General features: G+C 36.3%; 1 protein-coding gene across 2 annotated transcripts; it reads left to right on the forward strand.

Annotated features, from left to right (window-relative positions):
- Positions 1 to 187: 187 nt before the first annotated feature.
- Positions 188 to 18987, forward strand: LOC106130937 (uncharacterized). 2 transcript variants are annotated; one of them, XM_060954448.1, is made up of 7 exons: positions 188 to 444; positions 8505 to 8643; positions 9706 to 9819; positions 11391 to 11598; positions 12590 to 12712; positions 13932 to 14262; positions 14909 to 18987. In XM_060954448.1, exons 2-7 carry the CDS (start codon positions 8547 to 8549, stop codon positions 14993 to 14995), a joined length of 960 nt encoding a protein of 319 aa, XP_060810431.1. In that variant the 5' UTR covers positions 188 to 444; positions 8505 to 8546; the 3' UTR covers positions 14996 to 18987. The 2 variants fall into 2 exon arrangements, with proteins under 2 accessions (XP_060810431.1, XP_060810432.1); XM_060954449.1 differs by lacking the exon at positions 188 to 444 and adding an exon at positions 523 to 835.
- Positions 18988 to 19013: the final 26 nt, after the last annotated feature.

Genomic DNA, 19013 nt, shown 5'->3' on the forward strand with positions numbered 1-19013 from the left:
TGAAATCCCGAAAAGGATCGTATATAATCATGAAAAATTCACAGTAATTATACATAATTAAATACTTGCTAAGCCGCTCCTTTTCAATGCTTTCTGCAATGAAAATATTTCTCCAAAATAGTAGTTATTGATGTAGCCAAAAAGTAGAAATGATTTGTCATACTGGCAACTCAGTATGTGACTGCCATTTTCATCGACAGAAGTTTGTTGTCAAATATTTTTACAAAAATAAAAGTCTGATCGAGTATCACGTATCAATTTAGTTTAATTTTTTAAAATAAAATCTGTTAGGAGTTATAATTAAAAAAAACTGTTGCAATTTTATGTCAATTGTGCTGAAAGGACATTTGTTTGGTGCATCGGTTCACGGTCAGATATCCCAAAGGAAAGGAGGTCTAGGCAAGAAAAGAATTGTTGCATTGTTCGTCTGATGTCATGACTACGGTGAGTTAAGTTTGTTCTTTTTGAGATAACGGTAAATTAATAAGACGTTTAATCGCGTGTGAGGTCATCGTTCGCGCTATCTTCTAACCAATTGGAATTAATTACTCATCTCGGGCTGGTGCAGTCTCCGTGTACGTAACATTGTGTTGGTTTGTTGAAATTGTTACATGGACCAGTGCCAACTCGGTCGGCGGTCGCATAACATTGCAAATCTTGTTGTGCTTTAAATAGATTCTTTGATAGTAAAATCTATGTGATAACAGTTGTGTGTTTTTGAAGATTCTGTCATCTGTGATGTCTCTGTGTGTGGGTGCATAAATTGAGTGAATAAAGTGCATAATAGAGGAGTGGTTGTCCATTGATTACAGAACATTCATTTTCCTTGAAAAAGGTTGGTATTCCTTGTTCAAATTTACTATAAAGTTGGTTTAAGACTGTTAGATAGACTGTTATCTGTTAGAAGATGGCTCTTGTGTTATTTATGCAAAAGGTCTGGAGTGACCACTCACCCTAATAGATTGTTCTTCTTAAGTCTAGGTTAAGGTGGTAGGCTTATGCAATTTTATCCTTTGTAACTCCACTTGTTTTTTCAAAACAGCTTTCACAAATAATTTGGGTAATGTGCCACCTTAAGCTGATAGGGCTGATCTCAAGACTAAAAGAGAAAAACAACCACTTACCAAAGAAAATTTGATGATGAAATAATTTTTAAAACCTAGTTCATTTGGCTTCAACTAATGATAAAAAATGAATGTTCATGGAAGGCTTCTTGACTGCTGGGCCTGTTTGAAAGTAGGTTGTATTAACAAAGAATAACAGTGTATTCATTTTCACTTTCAATTAGCATTAGAAATTCACAATGGTTGTTATGACTCACATACAGGCTGTTGATTGTTGTATATTAGGAGTGCTCTCATTTTTTTTTGTAAACAACATAACTACATATAACAAACTAGACAGAGCCGGGCCTTCAAAAGACGGAAGGGCCATGTTTAGCTGTTTGTTTTATAAAAAAATTTGTTCACATTAAAGTATACTTTAAAATATTTATATGTGTAAAATTATAATCATAGTAAACTAATTTTTCATGCTGGTATGGAACAATAAAATAGAACATAGTTAATGATACCTGCTCTTTTTTTCCATATAGATTAAAACATCAAAAAGGGAGAGGCCTATAAAATTAGGATTCTTCTTTTAGGCAGTGGACTTGCAATCTTTCACTATATGAATCTCAATTCCATCATAAAGACATTTCAAGACTGTCGGCTCTGTTTACCCCTCAAGGGCTATAGACATGATTATATGTATGTATGTATGAACTGACAAATGTCTTTAAAAAGACATTGTTAAACATTGATATGGGTGAATAGTTCAGACATGCTGATGCCAAAAGTGTGATTTTTAAAATTTTCTGTATGATTGTGAAAACTTTCACGCTGATTTGAATGCGGTTTTCTCTACTTATAAATTGGTATTATATATAAATTCCCCCCACCTTTTTAAGAGAAAATACAGGTGGCCAGCTTCTACAGCGAATTTTTACGGCAAACGAAGTCAGGGGCAATAGCTAGTGAATAATGAGAAAAAAATTCTTGTTACAAAACACATGTAAGTAATTTGTTAACATATGCGTCCTATCTTTTGATGTTGGTTGTTCTCACTGATAAGATATGGTGACTATTACCATTGTTTATGTTATGGGGCAAATGAAAGATTTACTTGTCCTATTTACATCTCATTTACTTATCATTGTTATCACATTGTAGTTATTTCAAGATTCAAGAAATCCATTCCGATGTTTCTATCTGTGGTTAAGCTATTCATACATACATACATATGGTCACGTCTATATCCCTTGCGGGGTAGACACAGCCAAACAGTCTTGAAAGACAGAATGGCCACATTCAGCTATTTGGCTTAACAATAGAATCGAGATTCAACTAGTGACAGGTTGCTAGCCCATCGCCTAAAAAAGAATCCCAAGTTTGTAAGCCTATCCCTTAGTCGCCTTTTACGACATCCATGGGATAGAGATGGAGTGGTCCTATTCGTTTCTGTATTGGTGCCGGGAGCCACACGGCACGTTAAGCTAATCACAAACTTTAATTAGCATATAAATACATACATATTTTCAAGTCTTATCTCTTACGGGGCTTGACGTAGTGATAACGTCATCTCGAATACATACACAAATCTCATAACGAGTTGATCACGATTTAAACGATAAATGTATTAAGTATGTAAAGTTTATTGCTGCTTTATTAAGATTAAATGTCTTATTACGAGATCTGGAGAGAGACGTTAAAGGCGACTAGGGGGAAGGCTAATAAACTTAGGATTCTTCTTGTAGACGATGGCCTAGCTAACTTTTCGAATCTAGAATAGAATAGATTTATTTTTAATATTGGATACAAGGTATCAATAATTGACTATTCGATCATTCAAGCCGTACGTGGACTTTCTGCCGTTTCAAGACTGTTGGCTCTGTCTACTCCGCAAGTGATATATACGTGATTATATGTATGTATGCATGTATGGACACATAAAACAGCTCAACGCCTCATGTTGAGATTTCGCAATTATAGACATAGGTAAAGAAACGTCTAGTCTGCTTAGAGTCTAGACTTTGACCTTTATGACTCCGTCTCGACTTAGGGGTCCGTTCTCGTTTCTCGTCTAGACTGAACAATGAACTTTAGAAGTGAGGCGTCTAGTTTCAAAGTCCGCTAAAAGACTTTTTCATAAAAATTGAGGTAATAGATAAAAATGGCGCCAGGACGTATTCTTTTTATGATGTCATTATCATCTCTCATCAAAAACTGGCAAAACCTATAGAAATTTGCACTCAAAACTTTACATTCATTGCAAATCCCGCTAAAATACGTGTTGTTTACTTCAAAATCCGCTAAAAAGAAATTAGCCAATGACAGCGCGGTATTGTGATCACGTGTCATTCAAAACAGTATGGCAGTTTTTTTATCTCAGGTGAAAGGTTGCTCCGGTTTTTTATTGTTTTTAATAAGAAAACATAGAGAATTTAGTTCAATTTGTGCAAAAATGTGATCCTAAGGAAGCGCGGAAGAAACTACGCGACATTCCTTCATGGAAACGCACTAAGGAAACTCGAAAACTGTAGGTAAAAAGTTACTGTAAAACTACTTTCAAAGTGTTTTGATGGTGTTATGCAAAATGAGTAATTAGTATAGTTATATATTGTAGGTACATTAATTTTTCAGTCAACACGTACTTACAAAGTACCTTCATTATATTTAGTTTTAATATTCACATTTAATTTTAATATCAACCTGATATTTAACGTTTAAGGATTGTTAAATTAACTACCGACTTCGTACTTAGTATTGAATACTGTTTAGCAAAAAAATAAATGATATAATGATGCGTATGACGGTCCACGCTTCTTGAAAATTAATCTGATAATAAACAATGGAATAAAATCGAATAATGCGTGGTATGTACTACCTGACATAATCCATTCACATTAATGCTTTTACCTGCTTTTTCCAATGATAGTATTAAAACTGCTAATATTTTATTAATTATTTTGTTTTATTTTTAAAACCAAAATTTATTCACTTACTGTCTTGTCCGTATTGCATAACGCTTTTTATTGCTAGTCCCTGTTTGCAACAAATCCCTCTAAAACTCGTGACGTTTGTTTCAAACTCCCTTTAAATTGATTGTTCGTAGCAAAATACGCCATAATGAAAATATTTTACGTTATATTTAAAATTATAACATGCATTTCCAAATAATTAGGTTAGTTCCGGTATTACCAGAGTAGAATCCACAAAACCTGCTAGTATTTTTTGTCTTAGTGGTAAATTTAATATAAAAAAAACGTTTTTTATATATTCCTTAAATTTTTGAAACAGCATTTTAGCGGACTTTGATACTAGATGACTCAAGTATAGATTTGTTGTTACTATAATTTTATATATTTAGATTATTGTGTTATGTATTATTAGTGCCGTGTGGCTCCCGGCACCAATACAAAAAAGAATAGGACCACTCCATCTCTTTCCCATGGATGTCGTAAAAGGCGACTAAGGGATAGGCTTACAAACTTGGGATTCTTTTTTAGGCGATGGGCTAGCAACCTGTCACTAGTTGAATCTCAATTCTAGCGTTAAGCCAAATAGCTAAACGTGGCCATTCAGTCTTTTCAAGACTGTTGGCTCTGTCTACCCCGCAAGGGATATAGACGTGACCATATGTATGTATGTATGTAGATTATTAAGATGCGTGCGTGAAAATCAAATTGGAATGTTTATCGTTACTCTTCAAATAGTAATAATTTATACGTGAAACAGTCATATACATATACACTCCTCCTTTTCCAGTGGGGTAGGTAGAGACTACATGTTTCCATTTGCCACGATCTACTCCTACTGCTTCCAAAGTGGAAATCCGCTATTTATTAGAAGAAATATATACCTACTTACAGGAATTTTATTCGTGAATAATTCATACATACATATAATCACGTCTATATTCGTTGCGGGGTAGACAGAAGGGGTAGGTAGGGTAGGGGTAGCTAACAGTCTTGAAAAGGCGGCACGTTCATCTATTTGGCTTAGTGATAGAATTGAGATTCGAATAGTGACGGTTTGCTAGCTTATCTTCTAAGCCTAAATTTAAGGCGTGTTAATACTTAGATACCTTTATCACGCCTTATCCTTACGTCTTTGGGGTAGACAGAGTTATTACTTCTAATTCAACTTTAACGGAACCCAATATGTACCCCGCTTCCCTGTGAGGTTTTTTCTAAGAAACTTCAATTAATTGAATGTACGACCACGTCTGTGTCACCGCATTGTTTTAAATTAAAACGTGGGAGGGCGTTGACCCTAGGGGTCGATTCATGAACATTGACAAGGCGCACCCTATCTTCCAACTCTCATAATGCTGTGTTTGCTGATGGAATTGTGATTCAAATAGTTGACAGGTCGTCTTAACGAGGAATCCCAAGTTTATTAACCTTGATTGACTTGGAATTGTCATGGTGATCTGAGAAATACCGAATACCTACTCCTCATTCGGTGATGTGAGGTATGGAAAGGTAATTATAAACAAGGCTTTACGCTCACCCCCCAAAGTATTGCCTGTTATTTACCCAACCGTGAAATTGCCATGAATTACTATTAAATCTAATATTATAAAGCTGTAGTTTGTTTGCTTGTTTGAACGCGCTTATCTCAGGAACTACTGGTTTGAATTGAAAAATTCTTTTTGCGTTGAAAAGACCATTTATAGTGGAAGGCTTTAGGCTATTTATCATCACGCTGCAACTATAAGGAGCAATAATAAGGGAAATAGTGAAAAAAACGGGTAAAATTATTCATCCTTGAGGGCTTCAATGATGCCCAAAAAAACTATTCCACGCGGATGAAGTCGCGGGCACAGCTAGTTTACAATAAACCGGATGACTAGCGCATTGCGCGTGCACTTCATTCATAGGAACAATGTATTTGTAAACGCAATGATTCGTTAAACGATTGTCGGCTAGTGTTGGGGCAAGTTGATTGACTTTGACGCTCAAGTCTTTTGTTTTTCATGATGTAGCAACGGACACAACTGGCTCTTGCGCGTGCACTTCACAAAACATTGTATTTGTAAACGCAATGATTCGTCAAACGATTGTCGGCTAGTGTTGGGGCAAGTTGATTGACATTTAGGCTCAAATCTTTTGTTTTTCATGATGAAGCAACGGACACAACTGGCGCTTGTGCGTGCACTTCACAAAACAATGTATTTGTAAACGCAATGATTCGTTAAACGATTGCCGGCTAGTGTTGGGACAAGTTGATTGACTTTGAGGCTCAAGTCTTTTGTTTTTCATGATGAAGCAATGGACACAACTGGCGCTTGTGCGTGCACTTCACAAAACAATGTATTTGTAAACGCAATGATTCGTCAAACAAATGTCGGCTAGTGTTGGGGCAAGTTGATTGACATTTAGGCTCAAATCTTTTGTTTTTCATGATGAAGCAACGGACACAACTGGCTCTTGCGCGTGCACTTCACAAAACATTGTATTTGTAAACACAATGATTCGTCAAACGTTTGCCGGCTAGTGTTGGGACAAGTTGATTTTTTTTTGAGACTTATATTGCTTGGGCTGATCCCTGACAGGTAAATTATGTTAATTTAAGACTTTGACTTTTGTACCCTGAGCCATTTTCTGTCTTTCAAAGTTTTTTTTCACTTCAACCATGCGAATTACTTATGTTATTGAAATGGACAATCAGCGAAAATTGTTTTTAATCAACTGCAATTCATTAAATTTAAAATGATCAATATTCACGAGTTGAATAACTTGCACAACACTATGTTAGAACGTTTATTTCATTCATAGAAACAATGTAGATACCTGTTTGTAAACGGAACTTCGGCTGCTAAGTGTTGAATAGCGCGTGCCCAAAACACTGTAGTAATTTACGCTTTAGGTCTCTGAAGAAGCAGGTCATGGCGATGCAAATGAATGAACTATTATAAATATTAGATAAACCAGGATTTTAAATGATATAAATATGTATATAAGTAGTCATACTAACATTATAAATGCGAAAGTTAAAGTGCCGTTCCCGGCACCAATGAAAAAAAAAAAAATAGGACCACTCCATCTCTTTCCCATGGATGTCGTAAAGGGCGACTAAGGGATAGGCTTATAAACTTGGGATTCTTCTTTTAGGCGACGGGCTAGCAACCTGTCACTATTTGAATCTCAATTATATCATCAAGCCAAACAGCTGAACGTGGCAGTCTTTTCCAGACTGTTGGCTCTGTCTACCCCGCAAGGAATATAGACGTGATTATATGTATGTGTATGTATGTATGTAATCTGTCTGTTTGTATTTCGGTTAAACGCTGGATTTATTTCGATTAAATATGTTTTGTTTTATTCGAGGTCTGATATATTCTTTGTTCGAGATTTTTTACGAGTGCGAATTCCCGGGCTAAAGCAGTATATTTATACTTGTTATATAAATAATAATTTTAATTACTGTAAAATACTAACCATAGGATTAACTGTTTAAAGAACGAAGTTAAAATAGTGTATTTTTAATTTTTTTGAAGCAGTTTGCATGACTATTGAGCTATCTCAATAGTCATGCAAACATGACACTCACATAGAGATGGTACATATATATATATATATATATATATATATATATATATATATATATATATATATATATATATATATATATATATATATATATATATATATATATATATATATATATATATATATATGTATATATAGATATATGTACCTATCTCTATGTGAGTGTCTCTGCTACTGGCTAGTTCTTGTCATCAACGTCAGTCAATACATGGGAAATCAATGATTGTGAGAAATCGCATCATAAACAATGACACTAACAGGAAAATAACATAAAGGTTCTGAGAAGATTCTTGTTAATGAATAGTTTGTTTGAATTGCGACATATTGAAAAGACTTGTGTTCATGAAGTCTGACCTAAAAATATAAAGATTAAATCACGTTGAATATTCCAAAAGAGGGTTGTCGTAAGATAAGACAGCCCTTTTGATCAGACAGACGGTCTGAAAATAACATTTTTAAATACATTTAATCACGTCTTCACCCTTGGGGCTGGACAGAGTTAGAAAACTTTATTTCGATTATTATTATTACTATAGATTTTTATAGTTGCAATTACTTCACTCACTTAGAATGCAATCTATATCTATATTTCTATATTTATATTATAAAGCTGAAGAGTTTGTTTGTTTGAACGCGCTAATCTCAGGAACTACTGGTTCGAATTGAAAAATTATTTTGCGTTAAATAGATCATTTATCGAGGAAGGCTTTAGGCTATATAACATTACGCTGCAACTTTTAGGAGCGAAGAAATAATGGAAAATGTGAAAAAAAAACGGGGAAAATTCATGTGGGCTTCAATGTTGCCCAAAATAACTATTCCACGCGGACGAAGTCGCGGGCACAGCTAGTTAAGATATATTGCTTTGGAAACAAAGGATATTAAGTATGTATTTATCTTGTTCCAGGGCATCCAATCGGCAGTAGCACAAACAGCATGACATAGCACCATGTCTAAAATGCTAAGCGCGCTGGACGGCGCGCTGCCCGACGAGCGGCCGCTCCTCTCGCTACTGATAGTGGAGAGCGTGGCCAAGTGTCCCACAGGTTAGTGTCGTGTGCCTGAAGCTGACAGCTAGACAGGTGTAGGTAATGATAGCTCCAAGTTCAAAATGTTGAGCGGCCGCTCCTCTTGCTACTGATAGTGGAGAGCGTGGCCAAGTGTCCCACAGGTTAGTGTCGTGTGCCTGAAGCTGACAGCTAGACAGGTGTAGGTAATGATAGCTCCAAGTTCAAAATGTTGAGCGGCCGCTCCTCTTGCTACTGATAGTGGAGAGCGTGGCCAAGTGTCCCACAGGTTAGTGTCGTGTGCCTGAAGCTGACAGCTAGACAGGTATAGGTAATGATAGCTCCAAGTTCAAAATGTGGAGCGGCCGCTCCTCTCGCTACTGATAGTGGAGAGCGTGGCCAAGTGTCCCACAGGATAGTGTCGTGTTCCTGAAGCTGACAGCTAGACAGGTATAGGTAATGATAGCTCCAAGTTCAAAATGTTGAGCTGCCGCTCCTCTCGCTACTGATAGTGGAGAGCGTGGCCAAGTATCCCACAGGTTAGTGTCGTGTGCCTGAAGCTGACAGCTAGACAGGTATAGGTAATGATAGCTCCAAGTTCAAAATGTTGAGCGGCCGCTCCTCTCGCTACTGATAGTGGAGAGCGTGGCCAAGTGTCCCACAGGTTAGTGTCGTGTTTCTGAAGCTGACAGATAGATATAACCACCAAAATAACCACTCTTAAAAGTAAAGACTCTTAAGATTACTTCGAAAGATTGTAAATTGAGAAGAAATTTTGCTAACGTAATTCATTTCTGCCATTTAATATATCGCCAGGGACGGCATCTATTACCGCCTTCAAAAACGGAGGTTCTCAGTTTGTGTGTATTTATGTTTGTTCGCGATTACCTCGCGTTTCGCTGAACCGATTTTGATGCGGTTTTCAGAAACGTGTTTATTACACTTAGAAAAAAAATTTAGAAATAAACCGACTTCAAAAAATGAGGATATCGATTGGAGGCGGATCCCTTGTTTTACAAAAGTTATGTTTTTACTTTGTCGGTGGTTTTCGTATGGCGTGTTTTAAGATATCGCCACTCACCTCACCGTGGTGTGTTGCAGGGTACTGGCCGGTCAGCCGCACCTACGATGAAGACGCGGACGCTGGACTCATGCGGCAGAACGGACTCTTCACCAAGAAACCTAGTCATTACATATGCTTGTCTAAGACTGAAGGTGAGATAAACATTATCCTTTGTATAAATGATGCTGAGTGATTGACTGATATACATATATCCGAAACCGTTTGCGATTTAATTTGGTTTGAAATTTCCTGATACATACATATAATCACGTCTTTATCCCTTATGGGGTAGGCATAACCTATAATCTTCAAAAGACTGAAGGCCACGTTTAGCTATATGGCTTAATGATGGAATTGAGATTCAAATAGCGACAGGTTGCAAGCCCATTGCCTAAATGAAGAATCCGAAGTTTATAAGCCTATCCCTAAGTCGCCTTTTACGACACCCATGGAAATAAGAGGGAATATTGTAGTAAAATAGTGAATGTTGTTGTTATATCATCCAATTAGGTTCGGTATCGAACGATGATTGTCATCATTGGTCAACGGGTCAGAAACAGATTTGACCTTCATCGTACAATGAGAGTGAACGTTATGATTTTTTTTTTAACTAGATCTTAGCCATTTGACCGTGATCTATATTTATAGCGACCGGTAAATACGCGTTTTTTTTTGTTTCAAATTGTTTTTAACATCAACTGGTTTAATTGAATAGATATATTTATGCAGTTAGATATTATATTTCTTAGTAAAACCAAGTTTACAACCTTAGATTTTTTTAATTTCATTTGTCATCTTTGCGTGTTCCCGTTTGTACCGGTGTATGTTATTATAACAGCATCAATAGCTACTATTTTATCAAGTCATCATCTTACCCGTGCCGTGCATCATCTTACCGGTGCCGTGTGCATATAATCACGTCTATATCCCTTGCGGGGTAGACAGAGCCAACAGTCTTGTAAAGACTAATAGGCCACGTTCAGCTGTTTGGCTTTAAGATGGAATTGAGATTCAAATAGTGACAGGTTGCTAGCCCATCGCCTAAAAGAAGATTCCCAAGTTTATAAGCCTACCCCTTAGTCGCCTTTTACGACATCAATGGGAAAGAGATGGAGTGGTCCTATTCTTTTTTCTATTCGTGTCGGGTACCACACGGCAATTTATCAAGTCATTATCTTCATTATCCCAGGAGTGCCGGGTATGTTATTATACCCGCATCGATAGCTTTCACTTTATCAAGTAGGACCGCAACAATAGCTACTATTTTATCAAGTCGTCATCTTACCCAGGAGTGCCGGGTTACGTCACGGACGGCATGCTAATAGTCAGTAATATGTATGTTTGTTATATATTTAAACGAGCAATTCTTGTATATATGTAATCAGGATCTCGGAAACGGCTCCAACGATTTTCATGAAAGTTACAGATAAGGGGCTTTTCGGCTCAAGGAATCGATTTCCTTGATAAATCGATCCTAGGTTCGAGAAAAGCTCGGTTCCCAAGACATATAAACATTTTAAAAACCGCGTTTTAAGAAACTATATCAGCGCCATCTATAACGCGGATGTAACGATGAATCATTTAAAAAAAACCTACTGAATATAAATTTCAAAAAACACGTTCTACCAAAAACAAAATACCGAGCAAAGCTCGGTCAACCAGGTACTGTTTGTTATTATAACAGCATCAATAGCTTCCATTATCAAGTCACCATCATACCCAGGTGTGCCGGGTTACGTCATGGACGGCGTGCTCATAGTGGGGGAGAGGGAGGCCGCCCCGGCCGGGTACAGCGTGGCGGGGCGCGCGGGCAAGCGGCGGCTGTGCACGCGCGTGTCGCGGCCGCAGCCCGCCGCCGCGTGCCCGCCCGTCACCGACGTCATCGTCTGCTCCAAGATGAGGGCGGCGCCCCGGGGCTTCATACTGGCCGGGTGAGTGTTTTTTTTTTTTTTTTTTTTTTTCTCACACGCAAGCGTTCTTCCGCTGCGCCACAGAGGCCGACGTTGTTGTTCGATGTTGATGTTTAAACTTGTAGGTACCTATAACGCACTGGCCGCTAAGAAAAAAAGTAAATTTTAAAAAAATTAAAAATGACGGTGTTCTTTTGTTAATTTTCACAATGATGATTTAAGACGAATTGGTGTTAGGATTATTTTTATGTTTTAAGTTTTTTTTTAATATCGTTTTCTTTATTTTTTACCAACACACAGTTTTTTATTTTACATCCCGGCTAATTATCTAAACAGTTGTGTTGCCAAAAGATTTGATATGTAATTATTATTGTAAAGCGATATGAAGTATCCTGTAATCTTTATTGATATTATAAAGGTGAAGTGTTTGTTTGTTTGAACGCGCTTATCTCAGGAACTACTGGTTCGAATTGAAAAATTATTTTCGTGTTGAATAGACGCCTACAAGAAGATTCCCAAGTTCTTTAAGGCCGAGGTTCGTCCCAACTGGGAGCCCCTTGCGCGCTTTTGCCGAAAAGGCTGTTAGGAGGAGCGTCAAGCCCTCGCCTAAAAACGTCCCGCTGTAATAGTGAATGCCCTTCAGGCAAACTATGTTCTCATAGTCAAAAAAAAAAAAAAAAACTTTAGCCTTTCCTTTGGTCGCCTTTTACGACATCTATGGGAGACATATTGTTAAGTGTGATCCTATTCTAAAATGCCGGAAACCACGGAAGGGAAGTGACGGGATGTCGTAAAAGGCGACTAAGGGATAAATAAGCTTATAAACTTCGGGATTCTCCTTTTAGGCGATATGGGCTAGCAACCTGTCACTACTTGAATCAAAATTCTATCATAAAGCCAAACAGCCGAACGCGGCCTATCAGTCTTTTCAATACTGTTGGCTCTGTCCAACCCGCAAGGGATACAGACGTGACTATACGTATATACATATGTATTGTTTTTATTGTTATAGCGAGGTGAACGGCAAGACTGTATGCTATAAGGTGAGCGGCGGTAGCGCCGAAGTGTCGCCGACGCACAAGCCGAACGAGTATGAGAACATCGTAACGAACGTCACGCCTGAAGCTAACAGGAGGTGGGGATACATACATACATAAAATCACGCCTCTTTCCCGGAGGGGTAGGCAGAGACTACCTCTTTCCATTTGCCACGATCTCTGCATATTTCCTTTGCTGCATCCACATTCATAACTCTCTTCATGTAAGCTCGGCGTTGGGTACTTTTGACCTGACCCTTTACCAGGACGTCCTTAATTTGATCAAGATATGTGGTGGGGATGTTTCTCCTTTTTTTTTGACGTGACAACGTCTTATAATTCGATTGAGCCGGCTGAACGCACGAAAAAACATGACTCATGCGGCGTTACCTCGCTCTGAGGCGTTCCATGTAAGGCTTGAAGTGCAAGCGAGAGCGCGCAACGAGCGACAAAGAGGCATATTTGGTCTTCGCGTTCGGCAGCGTATACCTCCTTCTCTATATAATATGTACATACAAATCTATTAAACAAATGAAATTAGAATTTTCTTTTGAAAAATGCTACCATTCTATCAGTATTTTCTTGAGACGTTGTCACGTTCAACTATCTTTAGTAATCCGACTTTACAGACAACCGATTTTTTTTTCTATTTTCTAGTCTTCTCTTGTCCATTTTGTCTTGAATTTTAAAATGTAGCTCCAAAAAAATTTTTACAAGAGACTTGTCACCTGGTACCAATGTTAAAAAAGAATAGGACCACTCCATCACGTTACCATGAATGTTGTAAAAGGCGACTAAGGGATAGGCGTATAAAATTGGGATTCTTCTTATGGGCGATGGATGGGCTAGCCTGTCACTATTTGAATCCCAATTCTATCATTAAGCCCAATAGCTGAACGTTGCCTGTCAGTTTTTTAAGACTGCTGACTCTGTCTACCCTTCAAGGGATAAATAGTTATATGATGATGGTGATGTGTTTTGATTAATTCAAAAGCTACTTATTTTGATTATATTAAAACAATAAAGACTGAGTTAACGAAAGTTAACATAAATTAATCAGAAATTATATAATAATAAAAAAGAGAATTAACATAAACTAATCAGCATCCTACAGTTTGTTACCAAAAGTGCTAATCTGTTATTCTACAAAAGTTTCTCAATACACTTAACTAACAATAATTATACATACATACATACATAAAATCACGCCTCTTTCCCGGAGGGTTAGGCATAGACTACCTCTTTCCACTTGCCACGATCTCTGCACACTTCCTTCGCTTCATCCACATTCAATAATTATAAACGCATCCATTCCAGACTGCGTCCGGTGCCCGAGAGGCCTCCGAAATTGTCGCCATTAGTAACCGAACTCAACGCTCTGAACCTGAAATCTGGCGTCTACCCGACGGTGGAGGACTTCAGCACGGACCACGATTACGAAGCTCTGACTCCATCCTACAACGTGAAGCCCTGCCGGCCGGCGCCCGTGCCGCCGGGCCGGTCGCCGGTCCGGTCGCCGCCCCGGAGGAAGGGCCCGGCGCCGTTGCCGACCGGAAATAATTATAAGACCTTGGGAATGATGAACGGGTTGGAGGGAGTGCCGTTCGTGCTGAATCCAAAGCTGAGGGGGCTGCCTGATGATACGCTGGTGAGTGGATGAGATCAATAATTATTAACTAACTAGTCGTCCGCGTGGAATACAGCGGGAATTTTGCGACAAAAAGTAGCCTATTGATGTTATACTTTTTAGGGTTTTCAGCTACCGACATAGCAAATTTTATCACAATCGGTTCAGTGGTATTTGCGTGAAAAAGTAACTAACATACATACATACGCAAAAGTGAATACATACATACTCACTTTCGCGTTTATAATATTAGTGTGATAACAAAAAAATGATTCTGACCACATTAAGAGACACAAAGTAAGTTTGAGACTAGTGCATTTTTTGGCTTCATTATGTGGTCATAACATAACTCTCTATAATAATATAAAAGATGTCAAAGTCTGACTTAAACGTATATCGATATACAGCAGTTATGGAAATATCATATTCTCTCATGAAAATTCCACTTCTTCTTAATCAGCTTCAGACGGAAGAGATGACCTTGATTTTATTAGTGCGCCTCAGTCTTTTTCTAATTGGAATTTTATAGGGAATTGTATTGTTTTGTCTCATTCGATTTGGCCCAATATGAAAGAGATGAAAAGAGACAGCGTCACTCGATTTTTTTATTACCATGTCCTTTTTTTTTTAAATCCAGCCAACTTTTATCATGTGGTTATCTTTTCAGACACAACTGCCTGTGATCAAACGCCGATCCCGCTTCGAACTCGACCGAGATTACTCGTACAATTTTGCGGTCGAGCGGCAGACGTGAGACGGGAATATACACTTTATAATTACCGCCGTAAGGTTGATAATGCAGTTTCTTACAATGGCGGTATACACACTGTAAATATATTCGTTGCATTCGACTATGAGATTACTATCTTTGTTTCAATGATGAGTTTAGTAAAGGTTACATACATATATAGTATGGACGAGCAGCCGACGTGAGGTGTGAAATACACTCTATAACTTTAGGCATAAGGTTGATAATGACGATATTCAGAATTAAAATTCTCTGAGTTGTATCAGTCGTCGGACTGTTAATATTTTAAACACAAACGATTATGATATTTGCTGATTATTTTATTGATGCTATTGAAATGGACGGCAATTTAAAATGGCCGACAGATTGATTGGTAAATTATATTATTTATAGAAACCTTTTATATGCTATGTTACAGACAAAATCATGATTAATAAAAATTGTACAGTGCAGCAATTTCTACGCCAACTCAGCTGTGTTTAATTCCATATATATATTTATAGTTTATATAGTTTAAAATGTCACGTATGGAGAATTTTTTTAATATTTCAAAGCTTATCAACCGATCATATCTCAATGTGAACCTGCTTCGCGATTCGTTGAGATTGTCAAACATATAGAGTTTAGGATGTATTTAGAACAAAAGGATATTAAGTCGCCATACGAAACGAGCCATCAACATGTGATAATGAATCTTATGCAAAAGGACATAGGAATTATTTTGTTTTGCATGTCACCTTTAACATTAGGCATGGCAGTAATTTTAGTGGTTTAAATTTGAAATATTACAGGTAAAAGCAATAAATCATTAATAAATTCACAATCTTGCTATACAATTTAGGAAAAATATGTACATATATGAAATTAGAAATGCTTTTTTTTTCAACTTTTTCAGTATTTATCAATTATTACTGGTTGTGTATGTATTGAGACTAAATTATACCAACTTTTATAGATGTTGTATAGTGTATCATACATTTACATAATATTCCGCTTTTATCAATCTTTGCGACAAATTATAAGTTAAATTACCTATACACCCTTATTTTATAAACGAAATAAATAATTTTCCTGAATTTGTGCCAAAACATGGCATAATATATACGTATTAGGGATTTTTTGTACGTGAATGTATTTATTTATTAGAAAATATAATTTTATTCGTTTATGTGAAATTGTATTAAATTATGTAGTGTTTGATGAATTGTAAACTAATTACATTATTAATGTAGTAATAATGTTTATACATATCCTTTAATTAGAACCGAGTGTTGATAGACAAATAATACAAGCATAAAGAACACTACTTTTGACATTATTGTGCATAATTTTAATTACGTTATTTAAAAATAATTTGACATAAATATGTAAAAACAATATGATTTTACTGTAAATACAATAAAAAATTATTATACCTATTATAGGTATAAGGTTGATATTATATTTTATGTTCATTGATTTACTTTGCAAATCATTCAAGGTTTTTAAATTTATAATGAAATACTCTGTTAGCACTCGGCACATTGGTGTGTGGTGAGATTCGTAATGAGTTGTCCCAGTTCAAATCATTTATTTGTGAAAACGTGAGAAAATTTTTTAGTCAATACCAAACAAATTCTCATTTGCGACTATAATTCATCAAATCAAGTTTTCTCTTATTTCGTCAGGGTGGCGGATCTTATCCATTAAAATTATAATCCAAAAAAATCGTTGAGAAAAGTAAGAAATAAAACGCGAAATAAGTCTGACCGACATTTAAGACGGTGCGTGCGCGCATAATGACCTGTACGAGTTTTTATTAAGGCGGGCTTAAAAAAAACAGATTTTGAATGGGACGATTTCTTACGAATATGTTTGAAAAGGAGGCCTTTGCGTCTTGCAGGCGTTAGACTGATGTTCGAATTACTACGTTAGTGGAAATAATGAGGTTGGTAGCTGTAACACGAACATTTAATAGTTCGTTGACATACAGCCCGCGCTATTCTAGAGAGAGATAGCGAACATTCGACCGTTTGGTTTGAATGCGAATTTTTTTTAGTACGGTAAATCTTAAATACAATCTTTTCGAGTTTTTTTTTTTATTTAACCATAGAACAGCAAAACGAAAGGTTACTGTTCCATTTTCAATGTTAATTGTTTCATTTGTAGTCGTTGAATAAACCCTTTAAAAGTAGCCGAGATGTAAATATATTACGTAATAAATTACACAGATCGAGCTACACATTTAGAAGTTACTCTCCCTAAATCCATATAGTACTATTATTGGAACAACTCGTAGGACCATTGTAAGTGTTGTGAATTTTATTGAGCGATCCATTCTACCATTAGTAGGAAACAAGCTGATGAAATATGATTTGGCGTTCGGTCTTGTCGATTTTTTTTATGTAATTAAATAACATTGTTACATGTATTTTAATAATGTTTTAACAAGGTTCTAATTGATTTTGTCTCTTTCTCACCAAGCAATGTCAGAAAGAGACAATAAATAAAAACATTTCAACTATAGTGACAGATAATAGTTTCGTATTAGTCAAATTTGTTTATTCTGTGCATATTAAATAACTAAACGAATTATACCATCCCAATCCTGTGTTCTATATTGTGCCAAATAGAATGCACGTCCATATTAAGTTCAATACTTTTTAATGGCATAATCTGTTTGTAGACTGCTTAACACGTAGCCTGCCATAGTAGAATTGCTAATACAAAGATTATATACCTGTCAGTCACCGGTGTCTGACATGGCAGTCTATGTGTTAGTTTTTTTACGAAAAAAACCTCAAATTATGTCATTAAAATTAATAGATATGGACCTTAATTGCGGAATTACGTCGTGGTTACCCGGTAGTGTGCCAGCCAAGTCCACTAGTCAGCGAGTTAAATAATAATATTTTGCGACTTTACATCGATTCAAATAGCTCAAACCGAGTATACTAAAATGTAGTATAAATAATAAATGCATGCACGTATTATCTTTTACATACCTATATAGCACAAGTTACACAGTAATTGAAGCGGTTTGTTTTGTATCTTGTGTTATGGTATATTATGTACAAGATACCAATAAGTTATTTTGTGTAACTCCTTTAAATCTTTTATCTTAAAAATATTAGATCGCATTGTTTTAATTTTACCGCAAGCAGTTTGCGATAGAGTTAAATTCGTGTATCTCAACTTTTGTCAATTTCTGCACATATCTAGTTTAATTAGTGTTGGTTGGTTCGTTGCAAAGAGATGCGGTAGCTTACACACAAATAATGTAGTTTTATTTTGACGATGCCACTTGTAAGTTCAAATAATTTATTTAGTTTATACTAAGATTTAAGCACCGCATCTTAGTATTTAGATAATATAATTCAATTGGAGAAGTACAAATATTTAACGGTGGGTTTTTGTCATGCATATTAAATAGCTTTCTAGTGAAAATTTGCCAATGTATAAATAAAAGTCTTTTTTTTAATTATTCAAATTGATAAGTATTCTACAATGAATAACTATAACCACGATTCAGTCCTCGCAACATGGCACGCGCTACGCCATTTTTATATTATTTTACCGCGCGAAAAACTATTGCTGTCTCGTTTCTTATTTTGACGTGAAACGTGACAGCGATAGTTATTCGCGCGATAAAAAACAGCTTCGCGCGTGCCATACGCCGGGGGCAGGGAGAGTGACTCAACCCTGTAATATTTGTACTTATTTGTATGAATCTTATAGATTATATTATTTTAATTTTTTTTCGGAAGAATAGATTCCGAGATGTTTTTAGACGTAATTTGTGCTTGAGACGGGGGAACGAGTGGACGTGTTGAAAGAAATGATTGTTGATTTCCGGCGCAGATTTATATGTAAATCTTTCTCATAATATAATATTGTAAATATAAATTTATAATGCAATAAGAATGTTAGAATGCTTTTTTTAAGTAGAGATGAGATGATATTTCACTGAACTTTTGTTTAGTCATTATGAAATGAATAATAAATTATTGACTGATTAATTTGTGGTTTCATTTTGAAGCTTACG

The sequence above is a fragment of the Amyelois transitella genome, chromosome 4 (genome assembly GCF_032362555.1).
Source record: "Amyelois transitella isolate CPQ chromosome 4, ilAmyTran1.1, whole genome shotgun sequence".
Classification (NCBI taxonomy): Eukaryota; Metazoa; Arthropoda; class Insecta; order Lepidoptera; family Pyralidae; genus Amyelois; species Amyelois transitella.

What these genes read in the sequence shown, in the direction of transcription:
- LOC106130937 (XM_060954448.1), top strand. Translation starts at nt 8,547, where the DNA reads ATGTCTAAAATGCTAAGCGCGCTGGACGGCGCGCTGCCCGACGAGCGG. An exon ending in CGGGGCTTCATACTGGCCGG is followed by an intron (nt 11,599 to 12,589) that starts GTGAGTGTTTTT and finishes TTATTGTTATAG; the next exon opens with CGAGGTGAACGGCAAGACTG. An exon ending in ACGCCTGAAGCTAACAGGAG is followed by an intron (nt 12,713 to 13,931) that starts GTGGGGATACAT and finishes CATCCATTCCAG; the next exon opens with ACTGCGTCCGGTGCCCGAGA.